This window comes from Coenobita brevimanus, chromosome 43, assembly GCF_032717465.1.
Source record: "Coenobita brevimanus isolate Jiangsu-jjx chromosome 43, ASM3271746v2, whole genome shotgun sequence".
Lineage (NCBI taxonomy): Eukaryota > Metazoa > Arthropoda > Malacostraca > Decapoda > Coenobitidae > Coenobita > Coenobita brevimanus.
Window position 1 is genome coordinate 11,900,013 of NC_136996.1, and position 27,500 is coordinate 11,927,512.

The 27,500-nt window shown below is 40.1% G+C and overlaps 1 protein-coding gene across 1 annotated transcript in view; it reads left to right on the forward strand.

The window, feature by feature from the left end:
• The window catches only part of LOC145397805 (uncharacterized), a 432,859-nt gene that overhangs the window by 147,348 nt on the left and 258,011 nt on the right, over window positions 1-27,500 (forward strand). The window contains exon 3 of the mRNA XM_080270825.1: window positions 22,535-22,650. Within this exon, the coding sequence (XP_080126951.1) occupies window positions 22,535-22,650 (116 nt within the window). The remainder of the gene's footprint in view (window positions 1-22,534; window positions 22,651-27,500) is intronic.

The following is a 27,500-nucleotide window of genomic DNA, read 5'->3' on the forward strand; positions in this document are numbered from 1 at the left end:
CACATGATCCATCAGTATGATGGCTGCACAACATTTTCGCAAAACAAGCCAATAGCTGTCCAACACTTAAAGTAGATATAATCCAATGCAACAGAACATCTACTTATACCATGGTTTGAGAATATAATGATTGTTTTTCCTCACAATAGAATAGACTGGATGATGCACAACATGGAATGACCGTTGTGTCACATTTGTAATCATAAATCATTTATGGCCACCCTGGTTCAGCCACAAAAAATGTTACAGCAATTGAGTCGCACATTCATTAGACTCAGGTGAACCACGTTTCGGGACACGTGAGATCACACCTTCTAACATTTATGCTCAATAACAGTTGTTCACCACATTGTATGACGAACATTAAGACTCCTACATTCATCCAATACACGTTATTGCATTCGGAGTTACAGACCACCTCAGAACATCTGTAATCACATTCTTCATCTTTCAAAACGAAACAAGACAAAGTTTCGATACATGCGCCCCCACCACCTGTCCCCCTCTCCCCTCCGTTCCACCTCGCCTCACAGTCATCTCCTGTCAGAGAAACTATGGGATCCAATGGCATTACTATTTTTCTCTCAACCTTCCACTATACATACTGGCAAACACTTGGATTTGCAGACAGAGTATGACTCGATAGAATATTGTTTCTGTGGGTAATAAATACTGTAGCGGAGGGGAAACTCTGCCAGGTCTGCCCATTCACTTACTATTACTACGATGTAAACAAACACAGTGGTGCCACGTTTCACCAAACACACCACCCGCTGTACTCGTTAGAAGTGGAGCTAACTGTACATAAATGTGTACGTAAGTACGTATATGAATGCGTAACTACCTACATCAGTGAGCACGTATTTACTCACATACATACGTACGTAAGTACGTACATAGGTGGTATGTACGTAGATAAGTGCGTACGTAAGAACGTACACAGCTGCATTCATTAGTACGTACGTACTGTAGATATGTACACTCGGCAAGAGTTCCTACTGGACCACCTGGTTGCGGGATTTGGCTAACGTGGCACCAGCACACGCCCGTATGTGTGTGTGTGTGTGTGTGTGTGTGTGTGCGTGTGTGACCGACAATTTTTCGAATCGCTAAGCTTCATCCGCCGAATTATGTTTTGTGGTCATTGTATTATGCTGTGATATAGGTTTATAAGAATTAGGTGATTGTTTGGGACAATGGGCTGTGCACTACACAGTTTATGAAGTCTGAGTTATATAAAATAATTCTCTTTCCTTGCACCCTGAACCACAATACAGGTTGCGTTGTGGTTTAGAAACTGAGGGCAAGTTCACCCACAAATGGTGCGATGTAGGGGGAAGGGGGGAGTATGGGAGTGAGTGGCCAACAGTTATACATTCTTAGTCATTACAGTATAGTTATTAAGGTGTTAGTGATATCCTGTATCTTGAATTATAATAAATCTATTTATTCTTATTATCTTTATATAGACTCGATTACACATTTTAAATTACACCAAATATAGGATACCCCCTCCCTCATTAACGGAAAACATTCAGCCTGCTCCACCACCTCAACTCTCTCTCTCTCTCTCTCTCTCTCTCTCACTCAAACTCCTCAGGTGTCTATCAGTAGACACACACTTACATTATCAGTTTATGCTAATGAGTAATGACGTTGCATTTAATATGTTTACCAAAAATATAAGACTGTGTCAAAGAACAAGTGGATTACATAACCACCTCACATTACGGATTACGTTAATCAATAATCAGTACTTATCTGCATAGTCTGTGTTTCAGTAATATTCATGGGGTAGCCATACTCACAGTGATTTTTTCGTTAATGTTAAGGGTAATCTTGTGATCAGTGGCGGATACGAGTTGGAGGGAAGGTGGCCGCTGACACTCCAAATACTCATAGCTAAGCTGGTGAGTTGTAATGTCGCTGCAGAGGTTCCTGTTCCTCCAGTTATGTCAATAATTAAATTTAACACACTGATGAACAGCCATTTCTTATGAAAAATAGAAACATCCTATATGGAACTCTCAAAATACATTATGGAGCGTTTTGTGGGGGCTTTGCAGCTTTCACTCACCAGTCACAGTCTTGGTCCATTGTTTCAGTATTGCCAGCCTGACAGTGTGCAATGTTAATGAACATGCTATGAATGTTAGTTCTGTATGCTTATTTACACTTGGAATAACAGAATTCAAAGCAGGATTTCATTCAGTACATTGAATGCCAAATACAGTATGTGTGTGTGCGTGTGGGTGTGGGTGTGGGGCAATACGTGTGGTGGGGATGCAGGGAGTATAGGGAGATTATAATGTGTGTCAAAATGGTAATATGGTTGTATGCATGCGTGGGTAAGGACGTCCTAGACTGATACGTAATCTTTGCCTCACACACCACGGTATTTAATAGGTTCTCTTCATATGTTTGTAACATGTTACATTATTGCATTATATATAATTATGTTTTGGGGGTGAAACCTGAAACACCATATAAAGACAAAAACCGAAATATTATGTGTGGCATAATACATGAATAGCAATATTTCAGGAAGTAATATTACCGTATTACAACATCCATTTAAATACGTTGTAGGTGCAGCGTTTCTTAACCTTAGATTATCTGATTTCCTTTGATCAGTATGTAACGTTATATTGTAGGTTTGAGTTAAGTAATATGTTATATATTGTATTATAAGTGATGTCATGGTGGACATTCACTTAAAACTATATCGAACAGACAGCAAGTGCAGTTGTTAGTAGTTTACCGGTATTTGTTATTGATCACACACAGACTAACTTATTCCTGAGCAATTTTTAAAAATCTTTATCACGATTGGAAAACAGTACCTTAGGCATGTCAGCAGGTGGTAAGATGTCTAGAGAGTTGGCAAAATGTCTAGAGAGTTGTCATTGTGCCAGTCAAGAAAGCATCATATTTTAATGGAAAGAACCTGCTGTTGTAACAGGAAGGTTGCATTAAGGAATGCAAATAAACATCACTAATTCCTGTATAAGTGACCTGTAATAAAAATCATGTATGAGCAAAATATATAAGATAGTGTCGTATCAGTTATATTGTCAGATAAGTTATAGTAAGTTATTAAAGTTACTGTCAGATTGTTATACTGCATGGAATAATATCCATTATAATCAGAGGATAATAATTAAAAAAAAAAAAACATACGATTTGTATGGAACTCATTCATTAGTAGGAAGTCAACCCACTCTCCTTCTCGATCACCTCCCGCAGTCTGATTGGCATAGAGGTGACATAGTTCTGTATGAGCTGCTGCTGGTTTCTGAACAGTTCCCATTAGGCACGGATGTGGGCCAGTAGTTCATCTGGTGTCCGATCCCTCTCAGGCTCCCAGCAGTTAACCATATTCTCCCTAACATTTTGATGGAGTTCATGTCTACTCCTTTACTGAGCCAGTCGAGTAGCAAGTCCTCTCGACCTACAAACCATTCCGAGACTCTTCTCGCCGTGTGGATGGGGCACCGGTCCTGAACAAATATTATAGGGCCGGGAGGAAACAGATAATTCCGCTCCTGGACTGAGGGGATGAAAAAATCCTGCAAAATTTCAATGTATTTTTTGAACCTCCCCTCTATCCTGGTGACGTCACACATGGCGTGGATGCACACCCACCCCCAGACACTGACGGTGACGTGCCCACATCTAGCCTCCTCGTAGATGTTCCTATGGTCGTACCTGCACGTGAATAGAATATTAACGCATCACTCACATAGTTTCATTTCTAATATCTTTGAAGCTTCGAGAAAAGCCACCGTTCTTCATGTTATTGTTCATTATCCACTCTATGCATGGTATATTATATGGGGATTGCAAGGCTTAATAAACAGTGGTGCAAGTGTTGGTAATATGCATTCATCTAGATATAGTATTACTATGAATATCAGTTGATCTCTAAATGTTTTTAAATAAAATTAAGTTTCTTGTACATATCGTCAGTAAATTTATACCTATGCATTAGAGTACTGTCGCCTCCAGAAATCTTATCTCTATCATTAATTTTTTTGAATACAAAATACCTGGTAAGTCATAAAGACAAGTGTCAGGCATACAGTCAACACATCTCTATACTCCGGCCTTTACATACTGAGCTTCCACCCTCTCCAATCAGTTTTTCAACCTGTCTGTTTACCGTAATTCTTACAATTCTCCACCATATATATATATATATATATATATATATATATATATATATATATATATATATATATATATATATATATATATATATATATATTCTCTCTCTCTCCCTCTGTGTGTGTGTGTGTGTGTGTGTGTGTGTGTGTGCGTGTGTGTGTGTGTGTGTGTGTGTGTGTGTGTGTGTGAGAGAGAGAGAGATAGAGTGCGTGTTTGTAGGTTCTTACTTTTACCTGATAACCATACACACATACATCATAAAAATCAAGAAACTTCGTACAGGCTAGGTTATATTCAACAAATCCACGTGGGCTATCGTGTCATTTACTCATATTCGTTCCAAGTGACCCAACATTAAAATAAATAAATAAAAAGAATCGGGGTGTGGTAATTCGGGAGGGTCATGCAGTAATCATATTATTATCAGTGATCATTTTCAAACTACTATGCGCCATAGGGAATTGGTTTTACACTTGGCCAGTCCCATTTTATAAGGGATTACATGGGCCTGTAAAGGACAGCTGGATTTATAACCACACCATAAAATAACTGAATTTCGCAAACTACTAAAAACTGAACCTGCTGCTTGTTCAAAGCAGTTTATATGAACATCCACCGTGTGAGCCTTCATGACATAGTTAATACAATATATAATGGATATATTGCATAAATCTGTGCTATAGTATAACTTAATAAACTGATCGCAGGTAATCCGGTAAGCTAACATTAAAAACAGGTGCTCCTACAGTGTAATTCTGTAATGAACATTAAAATAACATTATTTTCTCTTGGGAGAAATAGTTACTCATATAATATAGATTCCATATTACAGTATTATAATACTTAAGTGTTTTTTATATGGTATTTCAGGATGTTAATTGAAATGGATGCAGTAAGGAAGAGATGGGCAGAGTATTTTGAAAGATTGTTAAATGTAGAGGAGGAAAGGGTGGCTGAGATTGTGGCGGATGGAAGGGTGCAAGGAATAAATGTGTTGGGAGAGTTAAATGATTCTTTGATCACGAAGGAGGAAGTGGAGAAGGCAGTAAAGGAGATGAAAACAGGGAAAGCTGCAGGTATGGATGGGTGTGCTGTGGAATGCCTGAAGGGTGGTGGAGTGACTGTTGTTGACTGGTTAGTAAGATTGTTGAATGTGTGCTTTGAGAAAGGTATGGTGCCAGTTGACTGGGCAAGTGCTTGTGTGGTCCCGTTGTATAAAGGCAAGGGTGATAAGTATGAATGTACTAGCTTTAGGGGTATAAGTCTGTTCAGTGTTGTAGGTAAGGTGTATGGTAGAGTGTTGATTATGAGAGATAGAGAGGGTACAGAGGGAGTGATTGGTGATGAGCAGTGTGGCTTTAGGAGAGGGAGGGGATGCGTTGATCAGGTGTTTGCTGTGAGACAAGTGTGTGAAAAGTATTTAGCGAAAGGCAAGGATGTGTTTTGGGCATTTATGGATTTAGAGAAAGCGTATGATAGAATTGATAGGGAGGCTTTGTGGACTGTTTTAAGATTGTATGGACTTGATGGTAGGTTACTAAAAGGGATGAAAAGTTTTTATGTAAATAGTAGAGCGTGTGTAAGAGTGGGAAATGCTGTAAGTGATTGGTTTCCCGTGAGAGTGGGGCTGCGACAGGGATGTGTGATGTCGCCTTGGTTGTTTAATATTTACTTGGATGGTGTTGTAAGGGGTGAATGCAAGAGTTTTAGGTGGAGGTCTGAGTCTGGTGAATGTTGATGGTGGAGAGTGGAATCTGAAGCAGCTGCTGTTTGCAGATGATACTGCACTGGTGACTGATTCAGAGGAGAGATTGAGACAGTTGGTAGAGGAGTTTGGAAGGGTGTGTGAAAGGAGGAAATTGAAAGTAAATGAGAATAAGAGTAAAGTGATGAAGTGTACGAGGTTGACAGATGATAGGGGGATGAATATAGTTTTGAATGGTGAGTTGCTTGAGGAGGTAGATTGTTTTAAATATCTAGGGTCACATGTTGCTGTGGATGGAAGAATAGATGCAGAAGTGAAGTTTAGAATAAATGAAGTAGGAAAGGTGCTGGGAGGAATGAAAAAAGTGTTTAAATGTCGTTCGCTTAGAATGGATGTAATGTAATGGAGATGAGGTGTCTGAGGAGTATGTGTGGAGTGACACGTATGGATCGGGTGCGAAATGATGAAGTGCGAAGGAGAACTGGAGTTGTTCGGGAGATGGCTGGTAGAGTTGAGCAGAGGGTGTTGCGATGGTTTGGGCATATGGAGAGATTGGATAATGAGCGATTGGTGAAAAAGATAACTAGATCTGATGTAAGAGGTGTAAGACTGAGAGGAAGGCCACGAATAGGATGGATGGACAGTGTGAAGAGAGCGTTGGATGCGACAGGGATGTCTGTCGAGCAAGGAAGAGTGGCTGTGCGTGACAGAAATTAATGAAGAGAAATTGTGAATGAATAAGTGATGACGCAGCCCTGAGGGGATATTCTCCCGCATTTGGTCTGATCAGCTAGTCAGGTCAGGTGCGGGTAAGGGGATGGGTCTATTATGATGTGGCAAGGGTACACCAGTTCTGCTGTCGGGCCCTGCTGCAAATGTCACTGATTGCATTGCGCAGTTGACCCTTGTGCGGTGTGGTGCGGTGAGGATCTGTCCGTTCTCCCCTTTGGGGCTAAGATGCGAATGAATGTGTTTGAATGGATGAGTAAATGGGGAGTGTGTCGTCCTGTCTCGGCTACCTCCCTTTCCTTGGGGGAAGCAGCCTAGGTATATACTGTAGATAGATAGATTTCAGGTTCCATTCCAAAAATATAATCATAATAATACAATTTTTTAACATGCTACAAGCTTATAAATAGAACCTAAACAAATACTGAGGTGTGTGTCATCAAGTGTTAAAGGCGAAGATTACATATCAGTCTAGGACGTCATTACCCACGCATGCACACACCCATATTACCATTATGACACATATTATATACTCACTATACTCCCCCACCCCCACCACACGTCTCACACCCACACTCAAACGCACACACATATACTGTATTTGGCATTCTATGTACTGAATGAAATCCTTGCTTTGAATTCTGTTGTTCCAAGTGTAAATAAGCATACAGAACTAACATTCATAGCATGTTCATTAACATTGCACACTGTCAGGCTGGCAATACTGAAACAATGGACCAAGACTGTGACTGGTGCGTGAAAGCTGCAAAGCCCCCACAATATGCTCCATAATGTATTTTGAGAGTTCCATATAGGATGTTTCTATTTTTCATAAGAAATGACTGTTCATCAGTGTGTTAAATTTAATTATTGACATAACTGGAGGAACAGAAACCTCTGCAGTGACATTACAACTCACCAGCTTAGCTATGAGTATTTGGAGCGTCAGCGGCCACCTTCCCTCCAACTCGTATCCGCCACTGATCACATGATTACCCTTAACATTAACGAAAAAATCACTGTGAGTATGGCTACCCCATGAATATTACTGAAACATAGACTACGTAAATAAGTACTGATTACTGATTAACGTAATCCGTAATGTGAGGTGGTTATGTAATCCACTTGTTCTTTGACACAGTATTAAATTTTAGGTAAAGACATTAAATGCAACATCATTATTCATTAGCACAAACTGATGTGTGTGTGTGTCTACTGATAGTCACCTGAGAGAGAGAGAGAGAGAGAGAGAGAGAGAGCGAGAGATGAGATGGTGGAGCAGGCTGAATGTTTTCCGTTAATGAGGGAGGGAGTATCCTATGTTTGGTGAAATTTAAAGTGTGTAATCGAGTCTATATAAAGATAATAAGAATAAATAGATTTATTATTATTCAAGATACAGGATATCACTAACACCTTAATAACTATACTGTAATGACTAAGAATGTATAACTGTTGGCCACTCACTCCCATACTCCCCCCTTCCCCCTACATCGTGCCATTTGTGGGTGAACTTGCCCTCAGTTTCTAAACCACAACGCAACCTGTATTGTGGTTCAGGCTGCAAGGCAACCTCATACTTCATAAACTGTACAATGCACAGCCCATTATCCCAAACAATTACATAATTCTTATTAGCCTATATCATAGCATAATACAATAATCACATAATATAATTTGGAGGATGAAGCTTAGCGATTCGAAAAATTGTCGGGCATCTTCACACACACACACACACACACACAGGGATTCAATCGAGGCGGACGTGCGACATCGGCGCTCCGTACCGAACCAACACGGCCAGTGGCATTACCTAAATTAGTATCTTTGTATGAGTCAAGCTCTGTACCAGGTTAGACTAAATGATTTTTCATTATTAAAAGGAAAAAAAATAAGTTTAAACAAGACTCGATCAAACAGGGAAGTGAACCAAGACGAAAGAATGCGCTGAGTCATCTGAGGCTTGTTTAGACTACAACAACATGGGGATTGTAAATACATGCTCTGCACTTTTAGTATTGCAAAATGGATACATACTTTAGTAAAGCAAATTTGGAAAAGAAAAGGGATAAAGGTAAAAAGCAAAATGATGATTTCTACCAAGAACTGGTTGAAGTGGACTCTCACAATAGACTGGTTGAACGTGTAAACAAACTAGAAATGGCTTTCAAAAATGAAATTGATGAAATGAAGAAGCAGATGCACTTGCAAAAGGAAGAAATAGAAAATCTTGGAAGGGAGGCCAATAAGAAAGACACAACCATCAGTGAACTAACAGTGGAACTGAGTACACTTGGGAAGAAAATGAGTGAAATGGCAAGTACAGTAGTCAATCACGAGAGTGTTATGGAAGAGTTAAAAAATGACACAGAGACAATTAGGCAAGTAAGCAGTCTTATTGACCACAGCAGTGATATTGAGGAGAAGATAACACAGGTGAATGAAGCTGCGCAAAGCTACAAAAATGATGTGGAAACCACGTATGCTGAAATGGTGAAAGTAAAGAAAGACTTAGAAACAAGGGTGGAGGAAAAAAGCATTAAAAAGGAAGTGAAAAGAATAATCCAAAACAATCTAAAGTTAGTCAGAGATTCAGTAGATATAAACAAATCTATAGTAATCACTGGTATAGAAGAGGAAGAAGTAAAAAACAAGATCACAAGAGACAAAAAGGAGATGGCAAATGTAATGAGCTTACTGAAAGAAGTATCAGAGGAAATCTGTAGTAAAGACATAGAGGAACACCAAAGGTTAGGGAAATATGAGAAAAGCAAGACAAGACCTCTAAAGGTGACTTTCCAGAGTGTAAACACTGTGGAAGAGATACTAAAAAATGCAAAGAATCTTATGGAAAAAGAGGAGTTCAAAAACGCATGGATAAAAAGATGCCTAACACAAGAGGAACTGGAATTACTGAAAGAGAAAAGGGAGGAAGCAAAAACAAAAAATGAGGGAAGATCAGAAAAGGAGAAGAAATTTTTTTACAAAGTAATAGGATTGCAGGTACGAAAGTGGTACACAAACAGAATGGAATAAAAAGGACGAAGGTAGTAGAACCATGTCATGACAAGTATATAAACAAGATGATAAAGTTGATGTACTCAAATGATGATGGCATGGTATCTAAATTACTAGAGATAAATGATTATGTCAGAGAAAATGAACCACAAATAATATGCCTAACTGAAACAAAATTAACACCAAGGATATCCAATGACATACTAAACTTAGAGGAATACAATATATGGAGAAAAGACAGAAATTTAAAAAAAGGAGGAGGAATTATAATATTAACTAAGAAAAATCTAAAAGTCAATGAAATAAAACTAGATAAACCATCACAAGTAGAAGTGATTGCAGTAGAGTTCAACACATCTGAAGGGAAAGTAATTGTAGCCAATTTGTACATGCCACCCAGATCAAACACATGGGAAAGAGATGAATATGAGGACCTGGCAGAGAGTACAATTCAGAGTTTAAGATCATTACTACATAAAATGGAAGAGAAATCAGAAAGAATTATACTAACTGGGGATTTCAATGCAATTATAAATTGGAATACTCTAGATATAATTAGCCAAGAAAGCTGTTGGGACCAAAAGCTCTTGGATCTCGTACAAGAGTTCTTCCTAACGCAACATGTGAGGGAAACCACCAGAAAAAGAGGACTTGATGTACCTTCAGTGCTAGATCTAATATTTACTAGGCAAGAAAATGATATTGACAGTTTAATATATCACCCTCCACTGGGCAAAAGCGATCATGCAGTACTAAATTATAACTTCAGGATAGCATATGACATAGTAAACAGCAATGACACTTACAAAAAGAGCCTAAACTATAAAAAGGGAAATTATCAAGACCTAAAGAAGTATTTCTTAGGAGTTGATTGGGAAAATGAGCTTAGAGGACAAGGTTTAAATGCTGTATATAGAAAATTCTGTGAATTTTATGAAATAGGAGTCCAGAAGTACATCCCACAGCACAAAGAAGCAGATAAAATACAGAAATGGTTCAATACAGAATGTAAAAAATCAAAAGAGAGAAGAGATTTGTTGTGGTATAGATACAGAAGACACAATAGTGAAAGGGCATATAATAAGTACAAACAGGCAAGAAACGATTATACAAGAATAAGGAGGAAAGCCCAAAAACAGTTTGAGGAGGATATAATAAATAAAAGTAGTGATCAACCAAAGCTGTTTTACGGCTATATCAGAAGCAACACCAAAGTAAAAGATATAATACAATCAGTTATGGACGAGGGAATCACTAATACACAAGAGAAAGATATTTGTGAAGCACTAAATAAGAATTTCCAATTAGTTTTTACAGAAGAAAAAATTTTTTAGAGGGACTATGTGGAACATGCATGTCCACACATACTACCAGACATACAAATATCAGAAAAAGTAATACAGGAGGAGTTAAGTAGAATAGACAGAGGAAAAGCAAGTGGTCCTGATGAAATTTCATGTTGGGTACTACGAGAATGTGCAAAGGAGTTAAGTAAACCATTATTTTTAATTTTCAAGAAATCCTTGAGTCAAGGTAAACTACCTGATATTTGGAAAAAAGCAAATATTGTCCCCTTATTCAAGAAAGGAAATAGACAAAATCCACCCAACTACCAACCAGTATCACTGACCAGTGTTGTAAGCAAGGTATTAGAAAAGCTTATAAGAAAAGCTTGGGTAAATCATCTAGAAGAACACAGTATGATAACAGAAAGACAGTTTGGTTTCAGAAAAGGAAAATCATGTGTTACTAATCTGTTGAGCTACTATGACAGAGTAACAAACAAAATACAGGAAAGGGAAGGATGGGTGGACAGTATCTATTTAGGTTTCAAGAAAGCTTTTGACACACTACCACACCAAAGACTTTTATGGAAACTGTACCATCAAGGAGGAATTCAAGGCAAACTGTTTTGTTGGATGCAAGACTTTCTCATAAAAAGAGAAATGAGAACAGTACTAAGAGGAAACTACTCATCATGGAAAGAAGTGACTAGTGGAGTACCACAGGGTTCAGTGCTGGCACCAATCATGTTTTTAGTGTATATAAATGATATAAACAGTAACACTGGAAATGAGAGCTATCTGAATATGTTTGCAGATGATGCAAAAATACAAAGGAGAATTAATAACAGACTCTTGTAAAGAGCTACAAGAAGAATTAAATAAACTTCATGAATGGAGTAGTACATGGCAAATGGAATTCAATGTGGACAAGTGTCATGTAATCAAGTTTGGTAAAAGTGGAAAAAGACCTGATTGGGATTATAAGCTAGGAAATAAAACCCTATACACATCAGAAAGAGAGAAGGACCTAGGTGTGATTATCAATAACAGACTATCTCCGGCTGACCACATCAGCGAGAAGGTACAGAACATGTATACACTGCTTGCAAATATGAGAATAGCATTCACATACATAAATGAAGACATGCTAAGAAGGATAATAACATCATTCATTAGACCAACCCTGGAATATGCATCAGTAGTCTGGAGTCCTCATCTCAAAAAACACATAGACAAGATTGAAAAAGTTCAAAGGGCCGCTACAAGATGGATACCAAGCTTAAGGGACCTAAGCTACGAAGAAAGACTAAATAAACTGAATCTACCAACACTGCAGGAGAGAAGGAAAAGAGGTGACATGATAATGCTATATAAGTGCATATCAGGGAAGGAGAAAATAGACATAAATGAGTATTTAACATATGGAGAAGCATCAGCAAGAGGACACTGCAAAAAACTGCATAAGAAGAGAGGTGATAAAGACGTAAGGAAATTCAGTTTCCCAAACAGAGCAATTGATCAATGGAATGCACTACCGAATGAAATAGTGTGTGCCAAAACAATTCACAAATTTAAGGATATATACGATAAATATGGTTTAAGACATGGGACAGTACGAGCTTGACTCATTCCTGTAAAGATACAATTAAGTAAGGTAGGTAAGAACACACACGGGCGTGCGCTGTTGCCACATTAGCCAAATTCTGCAACCAGGTGGTCCAGTCGTTCCGGAACTCTTGCCGTGTGTACGTAAGTATAGTCTCCAGTAAAAATAGAGCGACCGGCTCGACGAGCAGGTTGGTACATGTGGCACCACCGCACCCCCAGTTTCAACCCCCCCCCCACCCTCACTCATTCCCATATTCGTCTACCCTCCACCCTCCCCACATCCAAGGGCACGAGAGTAAAGTAAGGCCTACTCGCATTGTCTCAACCACTCTTCCGTCATCCTGTAGTCCTGGGAAATAGTGGTTTTGTTATGATAACGAAGAAAAGAAACATATTACATAGTGTTTCACTCCATAGTATAGTTATTTGTTATTTATACACCACGATCTGAATGCCGGGTGATCTAAAATAGTAATATATTCGTATTATCGGGAGGTCTGTAATCATACAATTTATCATTCTGACAGTTGTATCCAGTCAGTGTGTACCATTAAACAGTCGGAAGCTATAAATAGATGTTTGTTGCGGTGTGTGGTGAGCTCCTTCCCTTTCTCGATGAAATCACTGTTACTTTACAAACTCTGTTATAGGTGAGTACCATTAGTTACTACTAATACCTCACGTGTGATAATAGCAAAGTGTTGCTGATAAGTAAAAGACATGATCAGTAATATCTTGGTTATTGGACTTAATACATGATATCGGATAACGTTGGGCAACAGTGACTGGATGACAGTTTGTCTGGTGGTTAAACCGAGACCATGATGTGGTTGCTGGCATTACCAAAGGTCAGTCAGTATTTAGATACCATTCATTGCTGCTGACAGTATTATAAGTATCAAGGTCAATTTCATAGACAGGACAGCCAACAGTAGAGTGAACCGCGTGGTGCGCTGACCCCTCGCACACCATACAACCAGGGCCGGATTACCAGGTATAGGCAAAATGGGCAACTGCCTAGCAGGCCACGGCCTGTTACAGGCCTTCCAGACTTCCAGAGCGGAGTAAATATACGCTTTGGGCGTCCAAATAAGTATCACAACCCATCAAGGCCATCAAAAAAGGCCATTATAGGTCATGCCAAAATTTCACTGGAAATAACGGAAAAAAGAGATCTATATGTTGCAGGCCAACCGTCTGCCTTGCCTACCAGGCAACAGCATGGTTAATCCGGCGCTGCATACAACCAACCCCCTCCACCCCTTGCCTCAGCCATTTATCGCCACTCAGTCCAGCAAGGAACCCGCCACCTCCTGATAATATTATCAGGAATATAACCTTGCCTTATATAGTTATAACTGCAATAGGGTGTAATTTGCGATTCACACGTTTATAACACGACGTATTTCGAGAAAGGTAACGAATAACTAAATTGGCCGAATGGATGATCTGCATAGTAACCAAACTTGTCTCGATTGCAGCTTATGCTAATGAACATTATCGTGCCATACAACAGATAATTCAGTTTATTCTTTTTCAGCGAGAACGTTTTCAACAAAGGTTTGACGAGTTACAGTTCACATTGGTCAGTGTTGCTAATAGCAACGTAATAGACGTAGCGGTCAGGTTAACCTTATGATTATTTGCTCTTCAAATTGTGTCCTACAGTATGTCTGTTACTACTTTCCTCTATCTCTGTGTGGCCATGGATTTTCCCATTAACTATCGTCAGCCGAAACGTCAGTTGCCTCAGAGAGGGAAGGATGTTAAAATGGACAAAAGGTTTTGGATACTCAGATATTTAATAAGGAAGACTAACTGACTACCGGTATATTTAAGAACACATTTTAAAATGATATGAAACAATGGGGTCAGATATTGGATTTATATGATAATGGAATGTTGTGGGTAACGGGGGGAGTGATACGGTAACTGTCAACACCGAGTAGGACCATCCACCACCTTTGCTATCGCCCTGTTCCAGTTGCCCTACAATAACATGTGGGATTGTGATAATATTGAATATTTTACAAGAGACCTGGTGTTCTAGCCTGACTTACCCTGCAGAGTTAAAGGCTACGTGCAGACTCTAATGCATTATAATCTGCACTGGGTATCTGACTGAATAGCATTTAGAAAATAAGGTCTTACTGTGTACTGATCATTAAATGCTTATTTTCTATATCGTTAAACTATAAATATCACTATTATATGGCGCAGTGGACAATATTGTAATGCACACTTCATGGTGATAATAAAGACGTGTTTATGGGCATTGGTGGAAAACACACACACACACACACACACACACACACACACACACACACACACAGTATCTACCCCGGGCCCATCTCCTTCTCCCCATGCCCCCACCACAAAGTGTGACGGGCAGCTACCCCCCACACACACCACCGACCGCTACAGACATCTACTTGTAGCTTCCGACTGTTTAGTATTACAAACTGACTGGATACAATCGTCAAAATGATAAATTGTATGATTACATACCTCCTTATCATACGAATATATTATTATTCTATATCACCCTGGTTTCAGATTGTGGTGTATAAATAACTATACTGTGGAGTAAAACACTGTGTAATGTGTTTTTATTCGTTATCATAACAAAACCATTATTTCCCAAGACAGATAGATGATGGAAGAGTGGTTGAGACAATGTGATACTTTACTCTCTTGACTTTGGATGCGGGAAGGGTCGAGGGTAGAGGAATGAATGGGAACGAGGGAGGGAGGGGGTGAGGTGAAACTGAGGGTGCGGCGGTGCCACATATACCAACCAGCTCTCGAGCCGGTCGCTCTATTTTTGCTGGAGACTGTACGTGCATAGGTGCGTATGTAAGTACGTATATATATGTATGTACTTAAGTACGTATATGGGTGCATACCAAGGCATGTACGAATGTTCATACTTTAATACATACGTAGATGCGTACGTACAGTAGGTACGTACTCAGGTGGGTACGTAAGTACGTACAGTACAGTTACCTCTACTTCTAACGAGTACAGCGGGTGGTGTATTTGGTGAAATGTGGCGACACTGTGTTTGTTTACATCGTAGTCATAGTAAATGAATGGGCAGACCTGTCAGAGCTTCCCCTCTGCTACAGTATCTAGTACCCACAGGAACAATGTTCTATCAAGTCATACTCTGTCTGCAAATGCAAGTGTTTGCCACGTATGTAGAGTGGAAGGTTAGGAGAAAAACAAATATTAACGCCATTGGATCCCATTGTTTCTCTGACAGGAGATGACTGTGAGGCGAGGTGGAAAGAAGGGGAAGGGGGACACGTAGTGGGGGAGCATTTATCGAAACTTTGTCGTGTTTTGTTTAGAATGATGAGGGGTGTGATTATACAGATATTCTGAGGTGACCTGTAACTCCGTAAGCAATAACGTGAATTGGATGCATGTTGGAGTCTCTGTGTTCGTAATACAATGAAGTGAACAACTGTAGTTAAGTATAAATGTTAGAAGGTGTGATGTTCGTTGTCTCGAAACATGGTTCACCTGAGTAAGTGTGCGACAAAAATGCTGTAACATTTTTATGGCTGAACAAGGGTAGCCATAAATGATTCATGGTTATGCATGTGACACAGTGGTCATGCCATGTTGTGCATCATCCAGTCTGTTTTATTGTGAGGAAAAACAGTCATTATATTCTCAAACCATGGTATCAGTAGATGTCCTGTTGCATAGGATTATAGCTACTTTGAGTGCTGGACAACTGTTGGCTTGTTGTGCGAATATGTTGTGCAGTCATCATACTGATGGATCATGCGGAGGTAATGAGATACTGTGTTTGCATATTGAATTCATATCTTGTATTATGATAATTGAAATAACGGTGTTATGGATGTTCAGCCCACAAAGATGTCGCCTTCTTCGAAGTGTTATTTCATTAGTCTGGATAGCTGTGACACAACATCCACAAAGATTGATCAACGTTTATTTGATTCACTTTAAAACATTCCTACATTAGTTTTCATACAAATATTACACATTCAGGGTCTCCTTAGCTCCAGACACATTATACTGATTGATGTCTACACTCACACACTGCTCATCCAGAGGGAGCAATATCTCCTTTACCATGCATGTCTGTCCGTTGTCTGCCATTATAACACATGGATTTAGAATGTGTCCACGGCTGCAAAAAATATATCGGTGGCGTGGTGCTCCTGGGAGAGTGTAAACCTGCGTATAGTCTACTCGTACGTGTGTTTGTCCAGGGAGTCTGGTAATACACCTCAACGACTCATTCACACTCCTGCCAAGATAGTAGTGAAAGTCGCGGTTCTGGTGACTATACTGACTGCCTATTGAACACTCTTTCACCTCCCAGCAGTCTGAATGAGGTCCGGTTTCCAGCCAAGACAAACATTAAGTCATAGAATGAACTTTGCAATTTTCTGTGTAAAGTAAGGTGTTTTATGCACCGTGTTTATTATACAGGCTAATGCAGTATAACACAGCCAAAGATAAGCTGGACCTACGGTAGGATAAAGGTTTAGTGCTGCTGGAGAGTCCAAGTAAACATAAGCAACACTGGTGCATCAGGACCTGGATGGTAAAACCCAACCACCACGCATTTGGCAAAATACCCACGGGTTCTGAAGCTGCCCCACGTCATCCGGTAGATTTACACAAGGTCATTGATAAGGCTGCAATCTCGTCGCAGTGATGTGATATGATAAGGAGGTCAATATCAAGTCTCGTTACCCATTATACGGGGAAGGGCCGGAATTTTGTGAAAGAGAGAGAGAGAGAGAGAGAGAGAGAGAGAGAGAGAGAGAGAGAGAGAAATCACAGACAGGCTGGTGCATTCATGATGTCATTACAAGTTGCAACAATACAACATAATAGACCCAGAGAAGGATAGGATGGTCCTTGTCTCCCTGGGTGACCTTCTACAGTGACGGTAGCCTCATATCACCTACCTGTGACAGTGTGTGCATAACAAGCCTCCTTGTTTACGGGCTATTAGAGAGAGAGAGAGAGAGAGAGAGAGAGAGAGAGAGAGAATCTCTTTCATATAGCCCGTAAACAAGGAGGCTTGTTATGCACACACTGTCACAGGTAGGTGATATGAGGCTATATATATATATATATATATATATATATATATATATATATATATATATATATATATATATATATATATATATATAATTATTTATTAAACCAATTACTTCCTGACTCACACTAATGGATATTCTAGCATTGGCAGTATTTCTGTGTGAAGCTCAATATGTAATTTAAAGTGCGTGGTAAAGTACATATCATTGCATTATATGCTAATGACCTTGGATAATAGACCAAATAGCAATTAAAATATTTGTATTGGTGAAAGCTTAAACTGACTTCATTCTTATAGCCTAATGAAAAGATAAGGAATATAATATTGAGAATGAGAATTTGTAAACTTGTCAGTGAATTAAAAATCGAAAGCATTTAGCTTACTAGCCCCCAAAATACCATGAACCATACAATGTGAAAAAGTAAGCTCTACACCAAGAGGTGGGAGAAATAAAATGGTGGTTTTAAATTTGGAAGAGGCTCAGGCAAAAATAGTATAATAATTTCAGAATTCATTAGAGGAAATTGAAAACTAAACTACGTATATTTATTGCATGGAAAAATGAATAAACTACTGCAACAGTGGATATCTCCGTGATCTTTGCTTGCAAAGTTATCAACCAGGGCGTTAAAGTTAAGATTTTTAACAAGTTCCTTTTTCTGAGGCCATGAGTAGCAAGTCACTAAGCGATCAATTCTCACTGAGGTTCTTAGATATGTCTTGATTGAGCTAAGCACTGAAAAAAGTCGTTCATTGCCAGCGGTACTTACTAGAAGGGTGATAAGAATTTGATAATTTTCACTATTTCTGAATAAGCACAATATAATGGTTTGAGTTCATCATATAATTCAAGCAGATGCTTTGGCTTGTCACTTTTACTTAGAAAATGTCTTTTTGCAACAGATATTTGGGAAACTAGAAGAATTTGTAAGACTACTATAACAGAAAGCATCTCATATTCTAGAAAGTCTCTGGAATTCCATTCGAGTGCATTCATTGCTTCTGTTAAGGGCATTTTTGTGTGATGCGAATATCAGGCTCTGAGAGAAATCTGTCTAATATATCAAAATAGGTTCTTTTGATTTCAGTCTTTGGAGCAATACACGTATTCACCTCACTTCTCCCTAGTGCTGAATCAGTTAAGCTCTTTAGTCTTGATGATACCTTCTGAATTCTCTTAGGTATGCCCAGCTGATCTGATTTTCCAAGCTGGTATCAGTCACATACAGTATGTTGAAGCAAAATCTTTAGCTTTGTCAGAAATATCAAAGAAGGCCTCATCAGTTCTCAAGACCTGCAAATCTTTAATAGTTGATTGTATGAGATAGCAAGCTTCAGATTGTAAGGCTTCCTTTGCTTGAAGCTGATCTGACAAACTATTGATAACTCTAAGGACTTGTTCAATAATATGTAGATCCATTACGAACCTGGAAGACTTTGACTTTTTGTACAGTCCAATTACTTCTGCTGCAGCTTCTGAATCAGGACCCTCTGAAACTGTATGAAGCACTGATGGCAAACTTCCATAGCGAAGCTTAACTTTTGATACTGACCTACAATAATAGTAAGACCATTTAATTATAGCAGGTCTTTCTAGTGTCAAAGCCTGAAGATCTTCTGCTTTCTGTGCCTCAATGAAAAGTTTGTTCCTTGTGTTATTGTTAGTAATAACTGTGTAAGGTGTGTTAAAAACTGAAAAAATGAAGAGAGGCCACTGGTATTCTTTATGCAGTCGCCCAGTAATAAATTCAGCCTGTGTGCATGGCAGTGTATGTATACTGCTTGGTGAATTTTATCCCTTAGTCTTGCTTGAACCCCGCTAAAGCATCCATTCATTATACTAGCACCATCATAACACTGAGCCACACAGTTAGACCACATTAAACCAGATTGTTCTATCTCTCAATATATGAAATCAGCCACACTTGCAGCATCAACCTTTTCCATGTGATAGGTTCCAATGACACGTTCCTTCACCATACCCATACTAAAGTACCGCACAAGAATAGCCTTTTTTTTTTTTTTTTTTTTTTTTTTTTTTACAAGTCTTCGTTTCATCAACCATAATTGAAAAGTATTGGCTTCTTGTGCTTCAGCACAAGTTGTGTCTTTGATATGTCTTCCAACAACTGTTATCAACTCATTCTGGTACTGAGGACTTGTGTGATGGCCATATCGTCGATTTAACTTTTGTTTTAGAGAGGGATTTGATTCAGCAATTAGTTGAAGAATTGCTACAAAATTTCCTGATTTCAATGGCTCACTACCCTCATTATGTCCACGAAAAGACAGGTACGTACTTCCTAAGATGAATAAAAGCTTTTAATGACAGCTAGAATACAATAAAAAAGGCGGCTTGATGCTGAAGATACTGTAACTGAACAGCGGGCTAGGAACATATTTACATTGACATCCTTTAATATACCTAGTAAATTATTGTGAATATTACACACACACACACACACACACACACACACACACACACACACACACACACACACACACACACACACACACACACACACACACACACACACACACACACACACACACACACACACACACGCACGCACGCACGATATATTTCACTCAAAACGTATTGAGGCTAAATACATATTATATTTAATTTCTCAGTGTTAACCTTATATCTTTTTTTCATTAATTGTAATGATTTGGAGGCCCCCTCAGAAAGCATGGGGGAGGCGAGCGCCCCTCGCTGCCCCCCCCCCCCAAATAACGCCCGGCGTTAGGGTGGTCTGGTGGTCCCTTAGTGAAAGGGAGACACTTCAAAGATGGTGCCTGACAGTTTCGCATGTCAGTATAACGCCGACAGGGAGTTGCACGGCAGTTAAGGGAGGCGCCAAGAGCATGCGACCGTTAGTGAATCTGGGCCCAGGAATACGTTGGTGCAATGTCATCATCCCACGTTGTGACAGGTGCTGGTATGCTTGTGCTTTTATACTGCTTTAGTGCTACTTCTGTCTCTGGTATGTGATACATATTATGAAGTCCCTCACATTTTACAGTTTATACCGTATCTATTAAATGTTTATTACTCCATCTCTATTTGCTATGGGGACATGTGATAAGATTTTTTTAAACTACATACACGACTTTGTAACCATTACTACATGCACAACTTTTAGCCAGTGACTATATACAACTGTGTTTACTGAAGAAGGTGAGTGGCATGTCCCACCACCTTCTTTTGTTGTATATGTATTCTGTGTACCTTTGCAACAATAAATATTTCAATCAGTCAGTCAAGTAACGTGCTTTACCTTCAGAGTCGCGAGAGAAAGAATAATTTGGTGACGCCTGGTAGTTGTATCCCACCTGTTGCACAAGAGTTACCAGATGTCGCCATAACTTATATTCTACAGTAATTAACTCCATTCATCCGTTCATCCATCCGTCTAGCCTGTTTGTCTATCTGTCTGTGTATCAGTCCATCCTCCTATCTAGATATTTTTACTACTACTCGCAAATCCATCCTTCTGTCGAATGATCTAATCCTTCCATTCATTCACCAAACATTAGCTGTCTCATTCATCTATCCATACATATGGCTGTCTCTGTATCTATCTGTTTATCTATCTCCAATTGTTCCAGCACACTTTTTCCACCAAGATTGCTTTACATAATCATGACGAACCTGTCCCACCAAAACTCTGACTTGGATTGATGTGCCCAGACTTATCAGAACTTATGAATACTAAGCTGAAATTTAGAAACATGAATTCCTAAAAAGAAAGTGAAATCTAGAGCAAAACTGATGGGCACCGACCCTATTCCGAAATTAGCCCACCAGATTTTAACCTTCACTACACATTCCCAAAGCTTACACATCAAACTTTCAAATTGTCAAAACTTACATAACGTACAAATCCACAACAGAGGAGTTTTTGGATAACTTGGGTTTGCTGGTCACCTGGCTGATTGACATAAGATACTGTATTCATTCTTTCCTAGTTTGCCTCTGTAGTACCTCATTTAACCATCAGACAGTTCTACAAATGTCTTTCCTGGAATCGTGACCTCAATATAATTTGTGCCCAAAATTGCCAGGTTATCTTCACTAGCAAGAATTTCGACACACTGTCCCAAAATATAAGTCTGGATAGGCGACCAGACTGATATTCAGAGATACCTAGCACCCTCTACTCTGGAGTAGGTCTGACTTCTGGTATGGCTTGGTGCTCTGTCGTTACTGGGTGCTAGTAGTTTAGAACGAGGTTTGATCTGATATCTCACAACCTTAGCTCTGGAAGGGAAGCACTTTTCCCCTGATCCCTAACAGTGAACTTGTCTAAAGTAGCGGCTCGTGACTCTGAGGTTGTTATTATCGTATCCTGGCAACCTACCTGTCAACAGTGCGTCTGATTTCGTGCATAACATATGATACGCGTGTGATTCGTGTATAATTATGTTAGTGTATAACAATATTTGTGAATAATATATTCGTGTATAATAATATGATTCGTGTATAATATGATACGAAATCGGCCGTGCTGTTGACAGGTAGATTGCCAGGGTGCAATAATGACAACCTCAAAGTCGTGCGCTGTGACTATAGTATGATTGCAACTGACTAGTATGACTCTGCTCATCACTGGGATGGACATTGCTCTTTGGTATGGTTAGGCACCGTTCCATTGAGGAAATGGATTATTTACAGTCTTCATTAACCTAATCACTATCAAGAGGCTCTCCAGAACTGAAAAAAAAAAAAAAAAAAAAATGATAGCAGCGAGAATATACAGCATGAAAACATACCGAAGTCTGATATTAACTGGTGGTCGGGACAACTCTAGTACTTACCGGGTATTCTACCTAACGTCAGCTGATTTTATTGAGCAGTGTCTGAATCCCCGAAGCCTGTGTGTTAACCACACTGATGGTACAGTCTTATTTTATCCTCAGATAGAAGAGATCAACCAGCTATCAGGCGAGTTCTTCCAACTTGACGAGGCCACCAAGCTGAAGTACAAGCGTGGGGTGCAGGCCATGCAGGGCTACTCGGCCCCCAATCAGGAGAGGTAAGAGGCACTGGTAGACCAAGGGATGGATTACAGAATTGATGAACCGGGATGGGGGGGGCGGGGGAATACTATTTTAAGTAGGTGGACTAAGGGGAGTATTAAATTGAACAAGTGAACCAGGGATTGAGCACTTAATGGAGCAGGAGGATACGGTAGGAGTAGGAGGGCTGGGAGTACTAGGTGGAGTATGTGGACCAGGTGTGGAGTAGGTGCGCTGAAAGGATGGAGTGCTAATTGGAGTAAGTGGACCGCGGATAGAGTAAGTGGGTCAGAGGTGGAGCAGAGGGAATGTAGGCGGACCAGGGTTTTAATTGATGGGCCAGATATGGAGTATTAGGTGGAGTAGGTGGACCAGAGGTAGAGCAGGTGGATCAGGGTTGGCATACTATGTGGACTAGGGATTGAATACTATGTGGAGTAGGTGGACCTAAGGTTAACCCGGTAAGTTAGGAGACGGAGTAGGTGGACCGTTGGTGGAATACGTGGACCAGAGGTGGAGTGGATGGATCAAGGGTGACGTAGGAGGGGGTGAAAAAGTGGATTCTTTCTTATGTATTCGACTCAGGGCATAGACATAACAGTTCTTTCCCTGAGGCCCAGCAATCCTCCTATATACCACACACCTTCACGTATCGCCACTTGGAAGCTAACACCCCCTGTTCATACTGAATAGCTTACATGCCAGCTGTATCTCGCACGGAGTAGAGTGGAGGGTACAAGTGGTGTGATGAGAATTAATTATACACATAAAAGAGCAGAGTGAAGAGTGGAGCTGCTGACTGATGGAAATTATGTTTTGTAAAGTGCTTTCTATATTTGAAACACACACACACACACACACACACACACACACACACACACACACACACACACACACACACACACACACACACACACACACACACACACACACATTCATTCATACTCATACCGTAAGATGGGGCTATTCGACTCACTTCTGCCTATTTCTCGTTGTACTGAGGTTTGTAGTGCGACATTTAGAGCACTGAAAAAGCATTACTATATGGGTAATGAAGCACAAACGATGAGTTTGAGAGAGTGTGTAAGAAACGGAATCTAAAGGTGAATGTAGGGAAGAGTAAAGTGATGGTCTTTGAGAGAGGTGAAGTTAGTGAATGTACAGCGAGGTTGGATGGTGAGGAATTGGAAAATGTGAGTACGTTTAAGTACTTGGGTAGTGTGATGAGTAAGGATGGAGGTTTGGAGGGTGAAGTGCTTGAAAGGATGCAGCAGGGAAGAAAGGTTGCTGGTTCTTTGAAAGCAGTGATAAGAAACAGGGAAGTGAGCATGGAAGTGAAAAAGTTACTACATGACAGTATTGTGATACCAACTCTAACGTACGGAAGTGAAGCTTGGACATTGTTGGAAGGACACAAGTCAAGAGTGAGAGCAATGGAGATGAGTTATTTAAGAGGAGCCTGTGGAGTCACGTGGAGAGAGAGGCTGACGAATGAGGATATAAAGGAGCTTTGTGATGTGGATGTGGATGTGATAGGAAGCGTTATGAGGAACACACTGAGGTGGTTTGGCCATGTGGAGAGGATGGAGTGTGAAAGACTAACGAAGAGAGTGTATGTGAGTGAGGTGGAGGGGGGAAGAGGGAGGGAGAGGCCGAGGATGAGATGGAGCGATGGGGTGGAGAGGTATATGAGAGAGGGGGGTGTGAGTTGGGAGCAGGGCAGTGAAATGGCGGGGGACAGGGCGACTTGGAGGCGATTTGTTTGTGGCCACCCCAAACGGGATTGAGGCGTCTGGCAATAGATAGATAGATAGATAGAAAAAAACAGAAAAGACATATTTGAGAAATAAAAATGTTTATCAACATCTCATGTGGGGCAGTTAGGCTCGGTGGGCTTTCCCTCTGTGAAATATTCGAAGTTTTCATTCGAATCGGTCCGACCTTCGATGCTTTCTTGCCCATTATTATCCTTTGGTTGTGTGCCTTAAGGAGGCCCGCCTCTCCGCGCCTCCTACTTCAGTTCGGATCGAACCAGCAAGAAGTTTGGTTATATACGTCGAATGGTCCTTCTTCAATCCATGACAGCTGCAGGCGGTCAGCCTTGTAAACACCATCTGGACTAAGGTGCTTTCCACTGGCAGTGATGGAGAACATGATGGATGTTGAACTCGTCGTATTCATGATGCGCTTCCCATGTTTTATACCACGCCAAAATATCTGAAGCTTTTCCTTAGGATCATCCGTGTTGTTGGTTTCGTAATAGTTAATGATGTTTGCAGGAGGTATGCCCTTAAGACTTTCTTCTAGCTTTTTAAAGTAGGCCACTACGGCATTTTCAGAGACAGCAGCCTGCTTCCACGAAGTAGTTTGGCATATCCTGTTGGACTGGAGGACTTTATGTCTCTTCAGGAAGCCATGTACCCAGTCTGTACCTGGGAGATTATCCTTGAAATCCACGATGTAGTGTTTACAACTCTCCAGATAGTACTTGTTGGAATTGCAGCGTATAAATTGCCCCAGAGTGCCAAGTCAAATTACCCCACTGGGCCGAGTCAAATTGCCCCATTAGTTTAAAATCATAACATTTTATAAACGAAAACAACTAACTTACTTTGGTAGGTGAATAAACATTAATGACACGTAACTTGTTATTATATATCCAAGGGACAGCGGAGGAAATTTCAATTAATCCTGTCTTTATTGCTATAAATTACAACAAAAAAAGTGAAAATAACACGAATGAAACTTTTATCACAGCTCACTTACCTTCGGCAATCCATCCCTGAATTTAATTTACCATGTAAATTAGTGAATTTAGAACATAGAGGTGAACCAGCTGTGCTGTCGTGCCTTGCTGCGGATATTGCGCAGTGTGGTGTGGAGAGGATCTGTCCCTTCTTCCCTTGGAGCTAAGATTCGAGGATGTGTGTGTGTGTGTGTGTGTGTGTGTGTGTGAGTAAATTGGGAGTGTGTCGTCCTGTCTCGGTTACCCCCCTTTTGGGGGAGAGCAGCCAAAATATATATAGAGAGAATATAGTACCATATGAAAAAGTCAGATATACTCCTATTAACACTGTCTGGACTACCTGAGTCTCATATTACCCCTTATTGAGTCTAATAGCCCGATCTTACGGTATATACTGGTATACACACACACACACACACACACACACACACACACACATCTATCTATCTATCTATATATATATATTCTATATCTATCTATATCTATCTATATCTATATCTATCTATCTATCTATCTATATATATCTATATCTATCTATATATATCTATATCTATATCTATCTATCTATCTATCTGTCTATATATATATATATATATATCTATCTATCTATCTATCTATCTATCTATATATATAATATATATATATAAAATATATATATATATATATACCTAGGCTGCTTCCCCCAAGGAAAGGGAGGTAGCCGAGACAGGACGACTCACTTTCCATTTACTCATCCATTCAAACACATTCATTCGCATCTTAGCCCCAAAGGGGAGAGCGGACAGATTCTCACCGCATCACACTGCACAAGGGTCAACTGCGCAATGCAATCAGTGACATCCACAGCAGGGCCCGAAAGCAGAACTGGTTTACCCCTGCCACATCATAACAGACCCATCCCCTTACACGCACCTGACCTGACTAGCTGATCAGACCAAATGCGGGAGAATATCCCCTCAGGGCTGCGTCATCACTTATTCATTCACAATTTCTCTCCATTTATTTCTGTCACGCACAGCCACTCTTCCTTGCTCAACAGACATCCCTCTCGCATCCAACGCTCTCTTCACACTGTCCATCCATCCTATTCGTGGTCTTCCTCTCAGCCTTACACCTCTCACATCAGATCTAGTTATCTTTTTCACCAATCGCTCATTATCCATTCTCTCCATATGCCCAAACCATTGCAACACCCTCTGCTCAACTCTACCAGCCATCTCCTGAACAACTCCAGTTCTCCTTCGCACTTCATCATTTCGCACTCGATCCATACGCGTCACTCCACACATACGCCTCATACATCTCATCTCCATTACATTCAAACTTTTCCTCTCTGCTACACCCATATTCCATGTTTCAGCCCCATATAATGCAGTCGGTACCACAACACCCTCATACAGCCTTCTCTTTACATCCATTCTAAGCGAACGACATTTAAACACTTTTTTCATTCCTCCCAGCACTTTTCCTACTTCATTTATTCTAAACTTCACTTCTGCATCTATTCTTCCATCCACAGCAACATGTGACCCTAGATATTTAAAACAATCTACCTCCTCAAGCAACTCACCATTCAAAACTATATTCATCCCCCTACCATCTATCAACCTCGTACACTTCATCACTTTACTCTCATTCTCATTTACTTTCAATTTCCTCCTTTCACACACCCTTCCAAACTCCTCTACAAACTGTCTCAATCTCTCCTCTGAATCAGTCACCAGTGCAGTATCATCTGCAAACAGCAGCTGCTTCAGATTCCACTCTCCTCCATCAACATTTACCAGACTCAGACCACCTAAAACTCTTGGATTCACCTCCCTTACAACACTATCCATGTAAATATTAAACAACCAAGGCGACATCACACATCCCTGTCGCAGCCCCACTCTCACGGGAAACCAATCACTCACAGCATTTCCCACTCTTACACACGCTCTACTATTTACATAAAAACTTTTCACCCCTTTTAGTAACCTACCATCAAGTCCATACAATCTTAAAACAGTCCACAAAGCCTCCCTATCAATTCTATCATACGCTTTCTCTAAATCCATAAATGCCCAAAACACATCCTTGCCTTTCGCTAAATACTTTTCACACACTTGTCTCACAGCAAAC